General features: G+C 42.3%; 1 protein-coding gene across 6 annotated transcripts in view; it reads left to right on the top strand.

The window, feature by feature from the left end:
* The first annotated feature begins 5,444 nt into the window (after window positions 1-5,444).
* AMN1 (antagonist of mitotic exit network 1 homolog) overlaps window positions 5,445-18,105 on the top strand; it is a 35,828-nt gene continuing 23,167 nt past the window's right edge. The window contains exons 1-2 of one of the 6 annotated variants that reach the window (XM_052790660.1): window positions 5,510-5,580; window positions 7,142-7,327. In XM_052790660.1, coding sequence (XP_052646620.1) covers window positions 7,272-7,327 — 56 coding nt within the window. In that variant the 5' untranslated portion in view covers window positions 5,510-5,580; window positions 7,142-7,271. Of the gene's footprint in view, window positions 5,643-6,587; window positions 6,681-6,734; window positions 7,091-7,141; window positions 7,328-18,105 lie in introns of those variants that run through there. The other 5 variants (XM_052790661.1, XM_052790659.1, XM_052790664.1 and 2 more) reach the window with 5 other exon arrangements.

Below are 18,105 nucleotides of genomic sequence, written 5' to 3'. Positions count from 1 at the left end.
TCCTGGAATAGAGGGAGTCACTGACTTTTTGCTGGTTGTGGCATGGCTGTTCCTGAATCCTGCCGACTATCACACACCAAATGTGTCAGTCAGCACAGGCAGGACACAGGAACAACCACAAAACCACAGATGAAATGCAAAGAGTAAATTTATTTTCGTTACCTCACCAACTGGGGGATCCCCAAAGCAGCACCTGGGCAGAGGTACACAAGCTGAGTTCGGTCCATGCCGGAGGATTGCAGACCCTGCTGTTTTCACCTGTTTTATCAAGGATTTGTGCAGGCGTAGTGTACCCCTGCGCTTTGATCTTCTCTGTAGCAGGGCAGGAATTTCAAGCATGTCCGATAGGGTGCCTTTAAGTCTATCATGGGTCTATGTTATCTAAACACAAACGTTCTACTTGTCAAGCACACAAGGAAAAACAACAATTAGTATGACATATGTATTTTTCTACACCCCAGCTGCAGGTTACTTGAGCGTGTTTATAACCCTCCTTGCCAATCTTCTGTTAGTATCCCGCAGCGCTTTGACAATTTCTTAACACAGGAGATTGAGGAGCTGATGAGGGGAGATGCTCTGCTGGCAGTGATCCTGACAAGCAGGCTGGAGTCACAGTCAGGAATGTGAAGGTTGGGGCAGCCTTGAAATGGAGTTCAGGATCATGAAAGGAGGGAAGAAGGCAAAAACTAGGATCATGGTCCTGGTCTTCAAGAGGCTGGACTTCAGCCTGTCCAATGTATTTGGATTAATTCAGTTGGTATGATCCTGTAGGAAACAACCTGTAACTCCTCGAAACAAAGATTGAGGGAAGCATGAACAATGGTGAAAGATAAAACTTGGTAAAATAAGGGAGGAGGGGGGTGGAGGCCCTCTGAGGCTTTCTGAGGAATGTCTCAAACACTCACAAAGTACCCTAAAACAAAACTATCATCATGGGGTGGATAATGTGGAGTCTGGATAATGTAGGCCTGGTGTTCAATGAACTGATAAGGCTGACACTTGACCCATGTGGGAGGAATAGCAAAGGATGCAGCTGAAGGAGGAAGCCCTGTGAAAACAGAATGGTTCTGCTCTGGTGCAACCTGTGAAGCTTGTTAACTCTCTGGTTTTGGGGCCATTGTGTCCGATGAATGACCTTTGCCTCATTATCCATGAAATGCATATTAAAGTTGACACCGCTGCATATGCTAGTGAAAATTAGGGAGATCATGCTAAACATATGTGACTACAGCACTTGTCTCTCAAGCCAAATCATGCTCACATCACCTGGTAGGGGGGGAGAACCTGAAATGAACCTGCCACTGTGGCAGGAGGGCAGGTCGTACTGATACGGCGAACATAAAGGGGGAAGATAGGTGCCACTGAAAAAGAAAAAGTGGGGAATCTGCAGAAGAGCGCTATTATGAACCAGAAACCCCCTGCTGGCTGGACCAACGCTGGATCCAGGACCAGTGATTTTTTATCTCGCTCCCCCCTCGTTTCTCTTTTCTCTTAGAGTTGTTAAGTAACGCAAGGTATACCTTACCACTTGCCATAATTTGTTATATACCTAGCCAATTATTGGAAAATCTAGTTTAAGACGTATATTAATCACTGTGGGAATTTAAGAAATGTTTGTATATGGACCTTGAGAGTTGTCTCAGTTCATGCTGCTGGGGATTTGTGAATCTGAGTCACTCACCCCCCTCTTCTGAGTGGGTCGTGACAGGTCCTGAAGAGAAGAGAGGTCCAGGAGAGCTGGTGGTTATTGGGTTTGCTCCCCCCCCCCCCCCCCCCCCCAAGAATCACTTCCTACAAGCTCAAGAATGGTCCATTCTGGTGTGCAGAAAAACCTGCAAAGGTGGCAGGAGGGCCTGCATGGATGAACAAGGAGATCCTGATGGAACTCAAGCATGGTCTTAGAGGTCTTTTCCAAACTTAATGATTCTATTCTATTCTATCTCCTCTCTCTGGTGACCAGTGATAGGACGTGAGGAAATGGAATAAAGCTGCGTCAGGGGAAGTTCAGATTGGACATTAGGAAAAGGTTCTTCACTGAGAGGGTGGTCGGTCACTGGAACAGGCTCCCCAAAGAAGTGGGTATGGCACCCGTCAGAGCTCAGGATGCATCTGGACAATGCTCTTAGTCGTATGGTTTAGTTTTACGTAGTCCTGCAAGAAGCAGGGAGTTGGACTTGATGATCCTTATGGGTCCCTCAAGATATTCTATGATTCTATGAAAAGTAAGCATACGAGAGGTGGAAGCCAGGACAGGTGACCCAGAAGGAATAGAACCACTGTCCAAGTCTGCAAGGATGGGGTTAGGAAAGCCAAATCCATCTGGAGTTGAATCTGGTGAGGGATGCGAAGGGCAACAAGAAGTGCTTCTACAAGAGAAAATGTGGGCCCACTCCTGAATGGGGCTGGGACCTGGTGAGAAAGAATACTGTAGTGGGCCACCACAGAAAGCATTATAAAGAAGAAATAGTGATTTCAAGCAGAACTTAGGCTGAGTTTAACTGTAGATTTTGATTGTAGAGATGCGTATGTTAGTATGAGTGACTGCTAAACCTGAGCATGTAACGTGACAGTAGTATGTACTGCTGTAAGAGCTTGTTCCCATGGGAATGTGTAGAAGCATAACGCTTTCAGCAAACCTCAGTGTACCCTCTAGAACATTCAGTATTGTACAAGTAAGAGATTGATGTCTTTGTTTTACTTGGAAGAATACCATATAGATGTCATGAACAATGAGGCCATTGAACTTCACCACAGAAGAATTCTGCACAGCAGTGTATCTACCAGAGAGGACTGTCCAGTGCTGTATCATTGCATGTTTTCCAGCATTGGAAGAGACATGTAAGACTTCTCACTGTAACTTTTAAAAACATCTTTTTCTCTTAAGCATCTTGTGCCTTTTTCTTGAGATCCAGAACTGGAATCTCACACTGCAAAGCAGACTGGAAAAGGTTGAGGTCGTCCTCAATGCCTTCTTTGCCTTAGTCTTCATAGAATCATAGAATAGTTTGGGTTGGAAGGGATCTTTAAAGGTCATCTAGTCCAACCCCCCCCCGCAACGAGCAGGGACATCTTCAACTAGATCACGTTGCTATCCAGCCCAGTATGGGCTGCATAATTGGATAGTGAGGTAGACTGGAAACAGTCTGAACTTCTGGGTTCAAAGGATCAGCAGCACAAAGACAAGCTGGAGACCAGTCCCTTGTGGTCAATACTAGGGTCATACCACTTAATATCTTCATTAATGACCTTGACAATGGGGCAAAGTGCATGCTCACAAGTTTGCAGATGACCCAAAAGTGGGAACGGTGGTTGATGTACTTGATGGTGTCCCTCTGAACAGAGACAACTGACAGGTTGGAGAAATGGGCAGAGAGGAACCTCATGAAGTTCAGCAAAGGGAAGTGCTGTCCTCCACCTGGGGAGGAACAACCCCATGTACCAGTACAAGCTGAGGCCTGACTTACTAAAAACAGCTTTGCAGAGAGTCTATGTTCAAGCACTTTGTGAATCACCAGTTACAGCCTGGTTTTTTATCAGTACAGTTTCTCACCATGTTTGGGCTGATGTGACTGAAGTCCTTTCTGCAGCTGCCTGCAGTCAAATCGGTGTAAGAGCAGCATGTACCTGCTCCCTGAGATAGCCTGGTGCTGGTTTCAGTTTGAGATACAGCACGAGTGTTTCAAGTTTGGCAGTTCATGAGCTGTTTCAGAAGAAAATCTTGAGGTTAAACAGTTAAAGGCTCTCACTGGGCAAGTAATTACTTCGATCCCACAAGCTGAGGAATAGTAAACCTACCCTCAGCACAACCCTAGCCTCATTGCTACCCACTAGGCTTTACCCCCTGCCAGACTAGCTGGTGGGAGAAGCAAATATGGTAGAGTGAATCTTGTGAAAAATAGCAAGAGAATTGGTTGCTTGTCAGCCAGGGGCATCTGCTGATTAGGTTCATCATGCAGGCACACAGAATTTGCCTGTACCACACAGTTTGATGCAGCTTTATCGTATCTCCTGACCCCAGGAAAGGGATCTCCAGGGAGGCCTGCTAGTGCTCCCTGCTCAACCCAGTGCCTCCCACCGGCATGTGGGTTTCTGCCTTCCCAATGCTAGAAGAAATATTTTTAGTGCGTTTATTTGAAAATGTGTTTTGTTGGAAAAATGTTTTCCTAAACGGTCAAGGATCTCATGAATGATTTTGATGTAATAGAGTAAAAAGGCACAGTCTGCACACATGCTCTGTGAAACTTCTTCCTGTCACCCTCTTCACAAGCATCACATTTCCTCTTGTTCACGGCCATGCCATGTCCTTCCAGGGAACTAGCCCTCCAAGCCACCAGCCACTCAGGGAAACTCATCTCTCCTGCATTTCCTTAGGGACAAATACCCCTCCGTGGCGGCTGAGACCAGCCTGCTCCTGTAGCCTCCCTGGTGCTCAGGATCCTCAGGGACGCCTCGCTTGGGCTGTTGAGGAGAAAGCTAAAACAAAGCTCACTCTGTTGTCTTTGTGTGCCTCCTGCTTTTGCTACAAAATTCACAGCTGGCCCATGCTGACCGAATAGTATTACAAAGGTAAATGTGCATGATGTGTCCCAGCCAAACTGGACACATCCAAGCGTTTTTTCTTTCATATCATAGCTTACACTATAAGGGTATGATATGCATCATCCAATTACCTACTAATGCATATTTCTAATTATCCAATCATAAAAAAGTATATTTTGTAGGTCTTGCAACATCATCACCCATCAGCATCCTTGTGGTTTAGCTGTTAATCCAGATGTTTCAGTCGTTGACTTCAGCAAAGTTATCAGGCATCATCAGCAACCCCCGTTTCTCTTGGATGTGGATCCTTCAGTTAATTTTGTGAGAACAGAGGTTTCCTTATCTTAGTGGATCACTTGTTCTTTATAGTAGGGAGAGGTGATCGGTCTTGGGTCTGAAGATAATGACGCAGCAATTATACGCTAATAATATTGTTAGTTCCTAAGGACTGTGTGGTCTCAATTTATATCACACTATCCAGGCAGAAATGTAAAAAAACAGAAGGAAAAAAGAGAAAGAGAGAAAATGAATTGCAGGTAGAAAGATCTGGCAGACAGCAGGGTCTCGTCTCTGCAGATTAATGGAGATTAGGAAAACCAGTGCTGTGGTACGACTCCACTGATGGCAGCAATGAGGGAAACAGCGGTTAAAACTGTGCCCATTGCCCGAAGGCTGCTAAGCTCCCCTGTACTTCCTCCAGGCTTGGGAAGGTACTCTGGCCTAGACATTAAGCGCTGGAAGTGGGGAGAGACAACCCCTTTGTGCGAGATTTGGGGAGTTTCACAATATTCCAGGCCGCTTCATGAGGCACTCCTGCCGTTTCCCGCCACAACCCCTGAGGCCATCCCAGGGCGGGCCGGGAGCAGGACTACATCTCCCGTCAAGCCCGGCTGCGGGAGGGGGTCGCCGCCATTTTGGCGCCGTACTCCGGAGCCGTTGGAGCGGGGCGGCGCCGCGTTCCCCGCTCCCTGCCGCCGCCATGAGCCGCCTGAGCGGCGGTTGGGACTGTGCCGGCGAGGAAGTCCAGCTCCTCCTGGACCTGTGAGTGCCGCCCCGACACCCTCCCCCGTGCCCGGCGGCCCCCTTTCCCTCCGGGAAGTCCGGTGGGTTCAGGGGCGGCCGGGCGGGTGAGACAGCTGGCCTTACAGCGGGGCCGCGGCCTCGAGTAAACGCAGCGCCAGCGAGGCAATCCTCGGGACCCTCCTATGGGGGAGCCCGGAGGAAGGGTTTGGCCAGGGTGACAGGGCAGGGGACAGGGTTTGGCAGGGCTTTGGTGGGGGTGGTAGAGTGGGTGACAGCGTTTGGTAGTGGTGGCAGGGTAGGTGACAGGGTTTGGCAGAGGTGACGGTTTGGGAGGAGTTACAGGACAGGTGGCAGGGTTTGCGGGGGCTGATGGGGTTTGGCAGGTAGATAACAGGATGATCCCTGACAGGTCTGGACGTGGAGGGATGGCTGATGATCCCTGGCCCCAGTCAATCCACTGAATGGTGTTTTGCTTTGAGTTTTTCGTTATATCACATTCCTTTGTGCTTAGGAGAGAGTTAGAGACAGCATAGGGATAAAATACTTGATTGGACAGATGAAAATAGCTAGCAAACAATACAGTTAGTCTTAGACTTTTATTCTTCTTTTAAAGCACTGAAGATAAGATTATATTTGCCATGGTGTAGCCAATAAGTTTTAGTGTTTCCTATAAAGTCCAATAACAGTGAAAACATTTTTAATTTAAATGATCATTTAAACTGCAGATCAGTAATATACTCTCAGAATATCAACCAGCTTTTTGAAAAGAATGCAATTAATCTTAATAAGCTCTTCTCTCAAGCTAAATTTAAAATTCTGTGGCAAGAGACGGTTAAATGTAACTAGAAGATTTGGCATAGCGCACATTGATTTTCATGTATCTGCATTGGTTTTGGAATATTTTCTGCAAATTTTAGCTAAGTAATCGGTCTAGATTTGCAGGTCCCTATTGAAGCATGGCTGCATTAGCCACTTAGTGTCTTCAAGAGAAAAAAATTAATCTTAAGTTCGTATTAAGTTTTTAGATACAATTGATTTTAAGTACTACAGTATACAGTGACAGTCTGCCTCCTTCAGGATGAATAGCCAGAAAAGTTCATTTACCCAGTGGCCTAAATGTAGGTGTCATACGATAAATGTCTATTTAGCACGTAACTGAAGTGTGTGCCCTTGTATGACAAAGGACTGCTTGCCCATTCACATGACTCAATAGACATCCATCATAGAAGCAGGAACAGTCTCGTGGTAGGTGGACACGGGCCCCCCAAAGGCTCAGAAAGTCTGTTTGACTCACCCTAGCCAAAGGTAGGGTGCTGTTTTGCACCCAGGAGGTTCTGGTTCATTTGGGATCTCAGTAGGAGAGGTGTGGGCTCTCAAGGCTAGTTAACTGGTTTGTTGCATAAAGAATAGTAGTAGCGGAAAATGTGATAGCAATCTTAAGTCTCTTCTGATACTGAGGACCCTGCCTATAACATCATGAGACAAGCCCCTTCACGTTGATCAGCATGTTGCACAGATCCCGTCTGTGGTGAGGTGCACACTCATGGTCTTTAGAGCTTTGATAAGATTTTTTTTTTAGAAGTAAACAACTATTCTTCATTTCTGCAGTCAAGTAAAGGAAAGTTACATGTAGATATGCTGTTTAATCTCAAGACAAGACAAAGAGTGTGGGTGGTGTAATCTACTTTTATGTATACTGAGTCGGAGCCATGTACGGGCTTCTCTGTTACAGTCAGTCAGCCAAGTTCATCCAGCAGTCACTGAGGTACAGTGAAAACACTACATTCCTACACATCTCCAGGGGAACAAGTTAAAGGCAATCCTGGTGTGTGCTCAGGTTGTGTAATGGTCACTCATGCTGACATACAGGTCTCTGCAAGCAAGGCCTGTGGTTAAACTCTGCCCAGATTCTGCTTTAAATCGCTGTCTCCTCATTGCAGTGTCTTCTGCAGTGAACTGCTACAGGTGCTCTTATTACACTGTGCTAGCTTTAGTGTTGTTTTTTTAATGTGCTTCCACACTGGAAATCTTGCTTCTTTCCTTGCTTAAATCTGTGCTATGCTTCAGATTATAGAGCCTTAATATTTTGACCTCCCTAGAGTTTTTAATTCGTATGAGTTTAATTTGCTGTGATTTGGTGGCATTCTGGTGCCAGACAAGGTTCTGTTGCAAAAAGGTTGTCTGCAGAGACTCCAGAGTTGTGGCTATATGCTAAAGCTAATTTGGCTTTACTCTAGGCTGCTGCCGCCCCCTGCCCTCAGCTACTTGTTTTGGCAGTATTATTTCTGTGACCTCACAGTTTAGTCAAGGTGTTGCCGAAATCCGGAATAAAACTCCTTAACAGCAATGAGAAGTTAAGAAGCAGGCACTCCTTTATTGCAGCGCTGGGCACACGGGGGATCGCTCCACCTATCGTGTGCACCTGTCTTGTCTAATGATACAGTTAAATACACACCTGTTATACATATTCATTAAGTTTCTGGGAAATATTATACATAATCATCAACTTTCCAGTAAATCATTAGCATATGTATATGTCTCTTCACGCAGGCGCAGCAAAGGTCTCTGGTGGTCTTCAGAAGCCCTCTGGTGGTCTTTCATAGTCTTCCTCACTTGTCCGCTTCTTGACCTCCTTTAGCTGATTCTGCGCAGTATGATTCTCATCACTATCTATATTAGTTTGCATAAAAATGTATACTATGTTCTCTTTTGAAATCCAACCTTTTCAATGATTGGTCTTTCAGTTTGTTATCAAAAATGGGAAAGGTAGGGAGTTTTCAAGAAGCGAATCTTCTTGGCTTCTTAAAAGAAAATACAAGCCAACGATAATCAGCTAAAAGTACAGTACTGCACATTCTTTAAGTTCTTTATCTACTATGGTTACACCCCACAACTCTATATTCCTAATATTTCAGTTATAATCAGATTTGATTTCTTTTAAAATGTAACATTTCCCCCCCTTTGAAAGTTTTGAAAATCACTTCAATACTTTCACTATAATTCTACTGATCAGTTACTATATATTGGAGGAGGTTCTGGGATTCTTTGTTCATTTTGTTGTTTTGCAACAGCTTGGACGATCATGTGATTAAAAGAAGTTTCACGAGTCAAACGTGTTAGCCGATTCATCATTCTCCAAGTTAGGATATATAATATTGCTGACAGAGTCAAACTGATCAAAACCAATATCAAAAGAACCACGATGGGGTGACACAACTTGTTCAGGATGCCTGTAGCAGTAGGTGACCATCCGAAAAGTGTGTCCCACCATTTATGTTCTACATCTTTTTGCACTCTTTCAAAAATTCTGTGTATTTCTTTCACATTGTTATGAACAGTTATTAAGGTTTTCTGTCCATTTTCCCTAATTTTCTCCAAAATCTCAACTAAATCCTTGTGTTGTAGTAACTGTTTTACCAAAGCGAGATTCATTCCGATGGGTATAGGTAGTAATTCATGAATCAACATATAGTTAGATTGCAAAAGTTGGTGAGACGTGACCGGGGCCGAATAGGAAAAGTCACATCCTACAATCTTAGTAAAATTGCAAACACAATAATTTGAATGATTTTTAGTCTCTACAACTACCTCGTCTACAGATAAAAAGTCACAAACAGTCCTCAAACATACACAGCCTTTGCCGATATATATAAGTACTGTTTCAGGGTTTTCATTAGGATGAATCTCGAAATGGCAAATATTTTGTTCAGTATCTAAACAAATATCTTGTGCCTCAATTGCATTACCTTCACAAACAAATCCTTGTTGTTCCCATACAATGCAAGATTCCAAATTAACAGTTTGCCATTTTTCATTCACCTTTCGGGCCCATACTCTATGCTCAAAAGGATAGAGTATAGTTCCGTTGTGGTTCAACCCTAATGCAATAATGGGATAAATTGGGTATATGGTAGCATTATATATAGTAAGTACAAAAGTTGTAGCTGTGTTTGTAACGGGATCATAAGTGAAGTTTACCAAGTTCCACCAGGATTGGAGTTCCTTCTCAAAATCAGTGGCACTGTCCCAAATTATTTTCCGAATTTCAGTAGGGAGAATGCCTTCTTCACCTTCCCTTATAATTGAGGCGGCTACCGACTGCATCCATATTTGAGCCTGGATACAACTAAGAGCCAAAGAAAGGTTATTTTGGACCACCCCAAGTGCATCAGTAATCAATTCGTGGTCTCTTACATTTACCTCTTCCCATTTTGGTAATATATTGGACAACAGCCACTGGTTGGTTCCCAAAGCCAATAACGAGGATCGTAAAGGTTGTTGCAATTTGGTCAAATCACTAATTGAAATAGCCAACTTGTTCATTATTACTTCCGAATCGATGCTATTTAAAACTCCCAATCCTGTTCCCAAAACACCGGTTAGGTCTCTCCGCGTTCTTCTCATGGAAAGAGTTCGTTTTTGCAGCCAGGTTGTCCATCCCTCGTAAGAAATCTTTAGGAAAGGTGAGCAAGCTGGCTGAATGTCTGAAACATTGTTCTGCATCGACAATTCAACCCGTTTGAGAGACCATGCCGGGTTAAGCAACATTTGTTGTAGGCCCGTATTTCTGATCACATACGGTCCAATTTCAAAGATTTTTGGGCTAAGTACAACAATTGGTTGAGTAGTAGGTATTGTAACATCTATTTTAAATCCTCCCCAATATTTGGTATTGTTTTTTCCACACATGACTTTATAAGGATATTGTACAGCAGTCAAATTTAACCAACAGTCTAAATTTTGATTTTTACACGACAAAGTAGGGCCATATGGTCCAATCCCATAACTTTTTGTGGATTCAATGTGAGATTCAGTGATCAGTCTACACCTTATTGCGATGTTATTTCCTTGTATCACCGTAAAAGAGGGTATAACTTCATCTTTGTCAGTTAGCGGAAAGAGGGTATCTATGTCATCGTGTGTGACTACTGCAACAAGCATCACTATAGGTCTAGTTACAGCATTCATTTTGAATTTAAATGTTAGGCCTGATAGTTCTCCTATCGGTGGATTAGATCGCCAATTGCACACCACATAGACTGGTTTGGTCAGAGTAAAGTTGTACCAACAATCTCCTTGTTCCTTAATACAGGATTTGGTAATTTCAACATTGCTGGTACTTGGGTCTAGGGAGTAGTTACCGACATTCTTTTGACGGCAACACATAATGATAGAATCCTGTTTGTTACATCTCCATTCTATAGTAGGACAGAGTTTCGTAGTGATGTTGGAACTTGGGTCCAATAAATTTCCAGAGATGGTAATTGAAGAGGCTTTCTCATAAAGAGATCCTTCCACTTTTCTGCATCCCACTTGAATTTGTTCTCCAACCGTTCCAGTCAAGACACGGACCCAGTCTTTTCTGTCCCATTCCCCCCATTCAAATGGGTGGTACACTTCAGAATCATGCATTACTACAGTGGCTAAGCTTGGGAAACGGCCTTTGGGATATCGTCCCATACTCTGAGTATACTGAACAATAGCTTGTGACCATGGCCATTCTGTATTTCTTTGGTCGAGTATAATGAATCCATGCATCTGACTCCGCAATCTTGACAGCGGTGAAGGTGGTCAACAATATTTGGAAGGGTCCTTTCCAGCGTTCCTGAAGAGGTTCAGAAGTCCATGTCTTCACATAGACATAATCACCTGGCTGGAAATCATGTACTGGATTTTCCAAAGATAAAGGTCTGTTCCAAACAATTGCACTCCGAAGCGTAGTTAGAGTTTTTCCTAAAGAGAGCAGATAGTTATACACATCTTGCTTTCCTTTTAAATGTATGCTCAGATTTGGCTCAGGAGATTCATAAGGTTTACCATATAATAGTTCATAGGGACTGATTAATGTCCCACTCTTTGGCTGAACCCGAATTCGTAAAAGGGCTAGTGGGAGGGCCTGAGGCCATTTCAAATTAGTTTCCTGACATATTTTACTAATTTGTCTTTTCAATGTTTGATTCATTCTTTCCACCTTCCCACTAGATTGTGGTCTCCAAGGTGTGTGCAAGTCCCACGTAATTCCTAAAATTCTACTAACACCCTGGACTACTTCTGCAACAAAATGGGAACCTCTGTCAGACGAGATTCCAATAGGTACCCCAAATCTCGGGATAATCTCTTGTAATAACCATTTAATGACTTCCTTTGCTTGATTAGTTCGACTGGGAAAGGCTTCCGGCCATCCTGTAAAAGTATCAACTCCCACTAGAATGTATCGATACCCATTCTGTCGAGGTAACTCCGAAAAATCTATTTGCCAATAATCCCCTGGTTCCATTCCTGATTTCAACATTCCCATTTGAACTTTTCTTTTTACAACTGGATTATTCTTTAAGCATATCTCACATTTCGCAGTTGTCATTTTAGCTATTTCTAGCATTTTTACTGATATTACTTGCCTTTTCAAAAGAGTTATTAATGCTTCTGCCCCCCAATGACATTCTTTATGTTTTGTCTGTATTATTTCCCTCATTACAGATGGTGGAATTACTACTTGTCCTTTTGATGTCACCCACCATCCTTCCAAATTTTTCCTTGCATTTAATAATTTCCCCAATTTCTCATCCTCCTCTGAATATTTAGGTTTTTCCTTTGGTATTGCAATAGTTTTTGTAGGAATTAATGCCATTTGTAGGGTATTCCTTTTGGCTGCTTTCCTAGCTGATTTATCTGCTAATCTGTTCCCTACAATCTCTTTTGTATTCCCTGATTGATGTGCTTTACAGTGCATGATTGCTACTGCAGTTGGTTTCCGAACTGCTTGTAGTAAATGTAAAATCCCCTCTTTATATTTAATGTTGGACCCCTGAGAGGATAATAGTCCTCTTTCCTTCCATAAAATCCCATGGACATGGACCACGCCAAATGCATATTTCGAATCAGTCCAAATATTCACTTTCTTTTCTTCACTCAATTCTAGAGCCCTTGTCAAAGCCACTAGTTCCGCCTTCTGAGCTGAAGCTGTGCTTGGCAAAGCATTGGCTTCTATAACTGATTTTTCAGTTGTTACCGCATATCCTGCATAGCGGATTCCATTTTCAACAAAGCTGCTACCATCTGTGTACAATTCCCAGTCTGGATTGTCCATAGGTACATCCTTCAGATCCTCTCGACTGGAATATACATACTCAATGGTAGTGAGACAATCATGTTCCAGTTGTCCTTCTTCCTGTATAGAACTCAAAAAGACTGCAGGATTAGTCAAATTAGTGGTTTTCAAAAGTACATCATCTTGCTCCATCAAAATTACCTGGTATTTCATCATTCTGCTTGGGGAGAGCCAATGGCCCCCCTTTTGCTCTAACACTGATATCACCATATGTGGTACATATACCACCATCGTCCTTCCCAAAGTCAATTTTCGAGCCTCCTGTATTATCATCACAGTGGCTGCTACTGCTCTCAAACAAGCAGGCCAGCCTTTACTTACAAAGTCCAATTGTTTGGAAAAGTATCCAACCGGTCGCTTCCAACTTCCCATCTTCTGAGTCAGCACTCCCAGTGCAAGGTGTTGTTTCTCATGTACAAATAACTGGAAGTCTTTAGTCAGATCCGGAAGTCCCAGGGCTGGTGCTGTCATCAGGGCCTGTTTTAGATTCTTGAAAGCTCTCTGCTGATCTGGACCCCATTCAAATGGTGGACCTTTAAGAGCTTCATATAAAGGTTTAGCCAACAGACCATAGTTCATTATCCATAGCCGACACCACCCAGCCATTCCCAAGAAGGTTCTCAATTCGTGGGTATTCCTCGGCTCCGGGATACTGCAAATTGCTTCTTTGCGGTCTGTTCCCAACTGTCTTTGCCCTTGTGAGATTTCAAAACCCAGATATATCACAGTCTGTTTTGCTATCTGGGCCTTAGTTCTAGAGACTTTGTATCCGCTTAACCCCAAAAAGTTTAAAAGATCAATTGTTACCTTTATACACGCTGGTCTCTCCTCTGTTGCTATCAATATGTCGTCTACATACTGTAGGAGCAAATGTCCAGGTTTGGGACCATCTCGTTTCCACATCTCAAGTTCTTTTGCTAATTGGCTCCCAAATATTGTTGGACTGTTCTTGAATCCTTGCGGCAATCTTGTCCATGTCAATTGTGTTTTTCGTCCTGTTTTTGGATTTTCCCACTCGAAAGCAAATAATTTTCGACTTCCTTCTTCCAGGGGTATACAAAAGAAAGCATCTTTTAAATCAAGCACTGTAAACCACTGGTGATTCTCCCCTAGAGCTGTTAAAAGTGTATATGGATTGGCCACTACAGGATGTATGTCTTTCACTATCTGATTTATCGCCCTCAGATCCTGTACTAATCTATATTCTCCTGATGGCTTTTTCACTGGTAAAATTGGAGTATTATATTCAGATTCACACTCCTCTAAGATTCCATATTCCAAAAATTTATCAATTAATTTCTTGATTCCCAATCTAGCTTCAGGTTTAACTGGATACTGTTTTAATCTCACTGGTTTCACATTTTCCTTCAGTTCTACTTTTACAGGCTGTGCCATTTTAGATTTTCCAGGTATCTCTGTGTTCCAAACTGTAGGGATCACAGCATCATCAACTTCTTGTGGCATCTCCTGAATCTTAACCTTCTCCTGTATCATCAGTATTTCCCCTGTCTTTGATTCTGGTATTTTTAAAAGAATTTCTCCTCCCTCAAAAGCTATCTGTGCATTCAATTTGGATAACAAATCTCGACCCAACAGGGGTATCGGACATTCTGGTACATACAAAAATTCATGTGTAATTGCTTTATTTCCAAATTTTAAATCAAGGGGTTGAAAGAATGGTCTATTCTCCTGTTTCCCAGTCGCTCCAATTATGTTCGCTGTTTTGTTTCCCAATTTTCCTTTATAAGTATTCAAAACAGAATATACTGCTCCCGTATCAACTAAAAATTCAACTTTATCATTTCCCAGCTTAATTGTAACCAGAGGTTCAGCTGGGTTCCCCTCCGGTCCCCTTCATTCATTTAAAGTCATCATTTTTGCAGCCTCTTGCTGACTTATTTGCCTTTTAGGGCAATCCCTTTTCCAATGTCCATCCTCCTTACAATATGCACACTGATTTATTCCTAGAGGTGCATTAGGTTCCCGGTTACCAAAGTTTCTAAAACCTCCTCTTCCCCGAGCTCGTCCTCTTCCTCTTGCTGCATTCCCTGTTAAGACAGCTATTAATCTACTGTCTCTAATCTTTTCTTTCTTTTCTTTTCTTTGCTCTTCTTCTTTCTCTCGATTATTGTAGACTTTCCATGCTGCCTCTAACATTTTATTTAAATTTCTTGAATCCTCTCCCTCCAATTTTTGGAGTTTCCGCCTTATATCAGGCGCCGACTGTCCCATAAAAATCGAAGCCAATTGTTGTTGTTCTGCTTCTGTTTCCAATTTCAAATCAGTATATTTTCTAGCGGTTTCCTTCAATCTTTCTAAAAACACAGAGGGAGATTCATTTTTATCTTGCTTTATCTCATATAATTTGGACCAATTCAAAGCTTTCGGCATTGCATGTTTTACTCCATACAATACCCATTTTTGATATCGAGTTAACCTTCTCCTGTGTACAGTGTCATTTGGATCCCACTGGGGATCCCCTGAAGGAAAACTCTGTTCCAAAGTCCCAGAAAGCGTTTCATTCAGAAGTGCTGCCTCTGCTTGTGCTTTTCCAGTTTTTAATACCATCTGTTTCTCAGTACTATCCAATAAATTATCCAATATTACTTGTAAATCATTCCAATCGGGATCCTGAGTTCTAATAATTGTTTCTACAACCCTTCCTACTCTCTCCGGATCTTCTCTATAAACTCCTGCTGCCTGTTTCCATGCCATCAAATCCATAATAGAAAACGGCACCTTGACATATACTGGCCCATGCTGTCCCACTCCCTGTCTCAAGGGAGCCAACAATTGAGTTTGCTGACGAGTTCTCCGAGACACTGGGGTATGAACTACTACTTCTGGTGTCTCATCAGCTTCTTCCCTCATTCTAGTACTGTCCGGTTCTATTATTCTCTCTGACTCAATACTCCTCTCTCGTGGATGTGAGGGAGAGAGATCCTGTTCCTCCCTTGGTGGGGCTATTTCTAATTCTAGTCCCATTTCATCCTCCTTTGGCACCGTACATCTAATGCACCTCCTTCCAACATCACAAGCTGAACAACAGCTCTTAACTTTCTTATTTTCTGAAGTCAATGTCATCACCAAATTGTCTCGACTTATTAACTTGCATTCTTTTTGCCAATCCGTTCTCTGCCTCAAATAAAAGAACAGATCCACATATGGCACTTCACTCCATTTACCCTCTCTCCTACAAAATAACATTAACTGTAATATAGTATTATAACTTAAAGTTCCATTTGTTGGCCATTTTTCTTGATCTTCCAAAACATACAAAGGCCACCAATGATTGCAATATTCAATCATTTGACTTTTACGTAAATCATCATGTAATTCACTCCAATGTGCCAATAAACATCCCAATGGTGATGTTTTTGGTATCTTTTCATCAGTGGTTATATTTCCCATACTCTTACTCTTAAATAATTTGGCTAATGCCATTATGCTTATATATCAATTACCAAATACACCAAATATCAATTATTAAAGTTCCAAATATTAATAACCAAATATTAAAAATATCAAATATCAAATACCAAATATCAAATATCAAATACCAAATAAATACAAATGACAATTGTCCCTGATACACAGATGTCCAACCCAGCAATAGCTTTCGCTTATGACTTACGGGCAGACTTATCCCAGATACACAGATGTCCAACCCAGCAATAGCTTTCGCTTATGACTTACGGGCAGACGCCTAGGCTTCTCCACAGACGGGTACCCTCTGAGCCCCAACCCTGCGAAGCTTTCGCCGCGCCTTACGGGCAGGCTATCCGAACAGATTCCAGAGAAGAAGTGCCTTACCCTTTCTCCAGGGAACGTTGCGAGGAGCTTTGCGAGTCGAGAGCGATGGTTCCCCCCCGAGAATCCCTCGGTGCCGGCTGGAGTTCGATCACCACTCGATCTCGTCCAGTCTCACTCGCAAGGTCCCACCTGGGTCGCCAAAACTGTTGCCGAAATCCGGAATAAAACTCCTTAACAGCAATGAGAAGTTAAGAAGCAGGCACTCCTTTATTGCAGCGCTGGGCACACGGGGGATCGCTCCACCTATCGTGTGCACCTGTCTTGTCTAATGATACAGTTAAATACACACCTGTTATACATATTCATTAAGTTTCTGGGAAATATTATACATAATCATCAACTTTCCAGTAAATCATTAGCATATGTATATGTCTCTTCACGCAGGCGCAGCAAAGGTCTCTGGTGGTCTTCAGAAGCCCTCTGGTGGTCTTTCATAGTCTTCCTCACTTGTCCGCTTCTTGACCTCCTTTAGCTGATTCTGCGCAGTATGATTCTCATCACTATCTATATTAGTTTGCATAAAAATGTATACTATGTTCTCTTTTGAAATCCAACCTTTTCAATGATTGGTCTTTCAGTTTGTTATCAAAAATGGGAAAGGTAGGGAGTTTTCAAGAAGCGAATCTTCTTGGCTTCTTAAAAGAAAATACAAGCCAACGATAATCAGCTAAAAGTACAGTACTGCACATTCTTTAAGTTCTTTATCTACTATGGTTACACCCCACAACTCTATATTCCTAATATTTCAGTTATAATCAGATTTGATTTCTTTTAAAATGTAACAAAGGGAATTTTCATTCAGATCAGATGCCATGCTGCAGCTGTGAATTTCAGAACCTGCATGAGGAAGGTGCAGTAAAAAGTGGTTGGGGAGACAAGGGGGGCATGGAACTAGCCTTTTCAACCTCTGTTTGGACTTTACATTTGGTTAGAGTGGTGTGTAATGACAGCTGGACTGCTAATAGAAATTATTTACAAGGGTTCTGTCTTGCTAATAACTTTTCTCATTTTGCAGTACCCATATTTTTTTTGTCGTGCATGATTAACCCGTTAAAATGATATTTAAGACGCGTATTAGACTACCTGCTTATGTTCTCATGATTAACCTTAGATCTTAGACCTAGTAATTTCTCTTTACGTGTACTGTAGCACTTGATACCATAAACAATTTCTACTTTTGATTGGTTATTAATCTTCTTACACTAATTATTAGTACTGGTGCAATGATTTTCTATATAATATAACAATATAATTATACCAGTATGACTAATACTTGAAACTAATAATTATACAACTTTTAAACAAATGCTTGTAATTTTAGTGTATTGTTTCTTGTCTTATGCCAATCGGGTGGTGGCCATCTATTTATGCCAGACTGTACTTTAAGCTTCTTGCCTATGCTAACCCTTAGGCTCATTGTTTAACTAGTAGATCTTACAGCAGAAACTAAAACCTGAAACAAATCTATTAGTGTGTGGACTAGTCCTTTTGATAAGGAAATTATTTTTAAGATCTCCAGACCTAACAGAAAGTGCATTTATTAAGGTGTTTCTGCTGCTTGATGGTATATGCTGCTTGTCTGCTGCTTGATGGCCTTTGCCCCCTGCCCCAAAAGAGAAATT

The sequence above is a fragment of the Harpia harpyja genome, chromosome 6, assembly GCF_026419915.1.
Source record: "Harpia harpyja isolate bHarHar1 chromosome 6, bHarHar1 primary haplotype, whole genome shotgun sequence".
NCBI classification, from domain to species: domain Eukaryota; kingdom Metazoa; phylum Chordata; class Aves; order Accipitriformes; family Accipitridae; genus Harpia; species Harpia harpyja.
Note: the sequence above shows the minus strand (reverse complement) of the source record. Positions and strands in the feature narration are given on the sequence as shown.